General features: G+C 39.5%; 1 protein-coding gene and 1 non-coding gene across 2 annotated transcripts; both read right to left on the minus strand.

Moving 5' to 3' along the window:
• Window positions 1-795: 795 nt before the first annotated feature.
• COX7C (cytochrome c oxidase subunit 7C) lies at window positions 796-3,342 on the minus strand. The gene is made up of 3 exons (XM_077139202.1): window positions 3,130-3,342; window positions 2,153-2,296; window positions 796-901 (listed from the first exon to the last, which is right to left on the minus strand). Exons 1-2 carry the CDS (start codon window positions 3,202-3,204, stop codon window positions 2,180-2,182), a joined length of 192 nt encoding a protein of 63 aa, XP_076995317.1. The 5' UTR covers window positions 3,205-3,342; the 3' UTR covers window positions 796-901; window positions 2,153-2,179.
• On the minus strand, window positions 1,009-1,071 carry LOC143665841 (small nucleolar RNA Z39). Its single transcript, XR_013167237.1, has one exon. It is a non-coding gene; the product is annotated as a small nucleolar RNA Z39 (small nucleolar RNA).
• Window positions 3,343-4,069: the final 727 nt, after the last annotated feature.

The following is a 4,069-nucleotide window of genomic DNA, read 5'->3' on the forward strand; positions in this document are numbered from 1 at the left end:
CATTGGCAAGGCAAAGATAGGAAACCCAATAGTATGCTGAGGACTGGCCTAAAAAGCTATTATTATTCTATGAAGGGATACAGAACCACCCAGAGCAATTATTTCAAGAATCGAGAAACATTTTTATGTCAATATCCTTCTCACCAAAAGCAAAATCGGAGGTCAAACCAGTTTGCAATATGTGCTTTACAGTGTCTTATACGATAGCAGTCCAACAGCGTCCAAATTAGAATTAAAATATTCAGTAGCCAATTATTTTTCTTTTCCCGTGCTTAATAAAGCCTTCGAGTTCAAGTAATTTGATTTTAAATGACGAATAGTATTTCACTAATCACTATAAATTTGACTTACTGATACAATTATAAATCAGAACTGTCTTCCACTAAGCTCTATTATAGTCAAACCTCTAGAATGAAATCAGTGATACTATATTCTATCTTACATGCTATTATATTTCACTTCAAATATTTTAGTTTTATTCAGTCTGGACAAGGTCAATATTAGACAGGGTTCATTTATCAAGGCACAAATTTCAGTTTTAGGCTATAGTCATGGAGAAAAAATGAAGTTTATACACACCTAATTAACCAGAACTTGAAAGTATATATATATTGGTTTTCCTCATGACAAGGTTCTAACCTAGATATCAAAAATTAAATAAAATCCCACAATTTAAGACTATCAAACAATCCAAAATCCACACAGTTTAATCATAAAACACTGGAATATTATCAACATAAAATCTAAACCCATACTCAATTAACACATCCCGTATTTCCAAGAAGAGGCATTAGGTGTTCATGTAGTAAGTTTATTTACAAACATATCCAACATGCTATATGAGTTTCAGAGTTTGAGCCATATTTCAGGACCGTGCTTTATAATATGCTCCTCTTCACAGCTGAGAAAGAAAAGCAAAAATTCTCCTTAATGGCATTACAAAATCCAATTAATTTCACAGAAATCAGTTTCATACATATATGTTCACTGGTTTATGACTGCTACTGGTACATCAGAAAGCGTTTACAGTATCATGATTTTATTCATACTGATTTGCTTCATCATATGCACCAAAACCTTTTCCTATTAATGCCTTGAATAAGTTATTTCTGATCTTCTAAACTATAATAAAAGCTTTATTTTCTATTGCATATTTTGGCACTTACAACAATTATTCCACAGGGCATGCTATAATGATGCTTTGAGGAGAAATTTGATATTATCATTACTAAGCTTAAATATATCTTTCATTTCCATACCAGAAATGTGCCAGCATACAAGATTTCTTTGAGCACATATTAACATGTATTTCCTTAATCCAGGGTTTCTCAACCTTGACACCAAAGATATTCTGGACCAGGTATTCTTTTCTTCTGTTATAGAAGACCATCCAATGCATTCATAATTGCTGCACAGCATCCCTGGCCTCTACTCACTAGATGCCAACGCAGCCCCAATACCACTCTCTCCCAGCCCCATCAGGATAATAAGAAATGTCCCCTCCGGTGCAAAATTGTACAAGTATCTGGGACTGACTGTTATGAATTCAAGAGCACTAGAAGCATTTTCTTTTCTCCTGGTGGTTTTCACAATTTAAATCAGGATTGCAATCCTGGATTTTAAAAAGTGGGAGCACAGAGTACTTTCTAAAAAGAATCAGGTGTTCAAAGACATTTAAAGCTACTGTTATTTTCTTTTAGTCAAAGCACTCATGGCACACTAACCTGAATTGGCCATCTAGATTCATGGATTTTACCCGGTTAATGGTGTGAATTTTGGAACCAGACTGCCTGGGTAAGAATCCAGGTCCACCAGTCCTTAGCTATGAATGAGATCTTGGGTAACTACTTAAAATCTTTGTGCATCATCACATCAGGTTAATACTCACCTCACAAAGGTTGCTGGAGAACCACGAGATTAAAAATGTAAAGTGAGCAAGACAAACTACAAGTACAAGTACTTAATAAATACTGGCTATTAATGAGCAGACAAGGAAAAATCTGTTTTTAGGTTTAACAACCTGTTTCCACCAATGCCACTTCTATACTTGAGAAATTTACCTTAAAAACAATGTACTTGTTATGGGGGGGGGGGGGGGGGCAGCAGAAAAAGGGAAAACATTGTTAGAAAAGTTGATAATTCCACTAGTTACCTGTTCCATGGATGAACTAAAACATTCTTATTTCTTAAGCAGTTGGTGTCTTACTATAAAGAAGGGTGCAGCAAATCCAGTTCCAAAGTACAAAGCCATCATTCCTAGTAACCGCCACTTGTTTTCTACTGAAAATGGCAAATTCTGTTGGAAAAAGAGACCAAGCAACAAAAGCATAATTTCAAATCATCCGAATATTGCATGGATCAAGAAAAAATAAGCACACAGCGGACGCTGGATGATTAAGACTCCAATTATGCATACTACATATCATAGCACTTTTTAAAATGCTATATTGTCTTGCAAATCCTTATCCTCAGCACAGATAGCACTAGAAGAGAAAACACTACCCTCCAAAGTAGTCACTTTATAAACAAAATGCATTGTTAACTGCACTCCGAAGGAAAAGTCGACTTTTTCACTACCAACTCTATCGTCGACATCCTTTCTCAGCCCTTCCATTAGTAGGCCTCGAACACTTCGGAGGTACTCACTACTAAATAACCAATGTAAATTATTTACACCAGAGGCTAAAGCGAAACCTCTATTGAGGGTCAGTACTTTTAATCTAGTCAATGAATAAAAAAAGGCCCGATTCCTAACCACAAGCCCTCATTTTTTTCATCAATTTCCAACGACCTTCACTGCTAGCCCGATGACCTCCAGCTCATTACTAAGTCGCTGCACCTGCAGTCAGGGTTACCGGGCCCTCCAGGGTGATGCGGAAGGTAAGGCCTCCGCGGGACTACGGGGAGGCAGGTCCTCCGGCTCTACCTATAAATTCCTTTTTGTGAACATACTGCGTCTCCTAGTCGCCGGGATCTTTGCGTTCCTCCCTAGTCTTTGAAAAAAATGGAATGCTAGTTTGAGTCCCAGCCCAAGTCCTCTGTCTGTAATTTTCCTCTCCGGAGCCCGCGCTCAGCCCTGGTTCAACGACCAGCACCTTCCCCAACCAAGCCGGTTCATCACACACTAACCTTTCCAGGACCCTCCTCATAGTGGCTCCTGCGGACCACCGAGGTCGTGAACCTCCGGATGCTCTGCCCCAACATGGCGCTGTTGGAGGCTCTGAGAAAAGCACAGAAACCTAGGACAGAAAAAATGGCGACACCAGCTCAAGAAACTTCCCGACCTTGTCTCTGGTGTACAAGGACCGAAAGGGAAACTGGGAAACGGGCTTGCGTCTGCAGAAACCGCGACGAAGCGGCGTCTCAGAGGATTGTGGGAAACGTAGTTCAGAATATCGCGGCACCTTGTGGACACGAAGGATTGTGGGAAATGAAGTCTTGCTCCAGCCTTTGCGAGGACCAGAGCCTTTTCTGTTCCGTTGACGGAAGTGACTCATTCTGTTCAGACCAGGTTTTTTTCTTGAGTTCAGGTCTAGGAGTCTTGAGCCTGTTTTAGAAACCATTTCACTGAATTTAGTGAAAGGGTTTCGTCCCGTTGGCTCTAGTTTATAGAACAGGAAAATTAACTTCTGCATTTTTTTTCAATGAATATTTACTAGGAGATAATGATTTGCAGTACTGTGCCAGGCACTGAGAGAGATATATAATATGATCATATCCGAGAAGACAAAGCATAAACATACGTCAGCAAGCAACATGCCGCACAAAGGATTCAGAAAGGAAACTGGGTTGAAGTGCTAAAAGGAGCATTCCGGAAGATATAGGAAACTGTATACAAAGGAGACAGAGCAGAGAAAATTTAAGGCCAGTGTGTGGGTCTAAATATAAGCAATGTCACAGAACACCAATGTCAGAGAAGCCCATTCTGACAGTGATGAAGCAAAGAAAACAAGACCGCTCCCTAAACATATCTGAACAATTTTACAATGGTGACTGGAGTGACTCAATAAATATTCAGCTGGTATTTTGGCTGGGCTAGGCTGGACGTCCAACATGCCTTCACTTATAC

The sequence above is a fragment of the Tamandua tetradactyla genome, chromosome 21, assembly GCF_023851605.1.
Source record: "Tamandua tetradactyla isolate mTamTet1 chromosome 21, mTamTet1.pri, whole genome shotgun sequence".
Lineage (NCBI taxonomy): Eukaryota > Metazoa > Chordata > Mammalia > Pilosa > Myrmecophagidae > Tamandua > Tamandua tetradactyla.

What these genes read in the sequence shown, in the direction of transcription:
- COX7C (XM_077139202.1), bottom strand. Translation starts at nt 3,204, where the DNA reads ATGTTGGGGCAGAGCATCCGGAGGTTCACGACCTCGGTGGTCCGCAGG. An exon ending in ATGAGGAGGGTCCTGGAAAG is followed by an intron (nt 2,297 to 3,129) that starts GTTAGTGTGTGA and finishes TTTTTCCAACAG; the next exon opens with AATTTGCCATTTTCAGTAGA.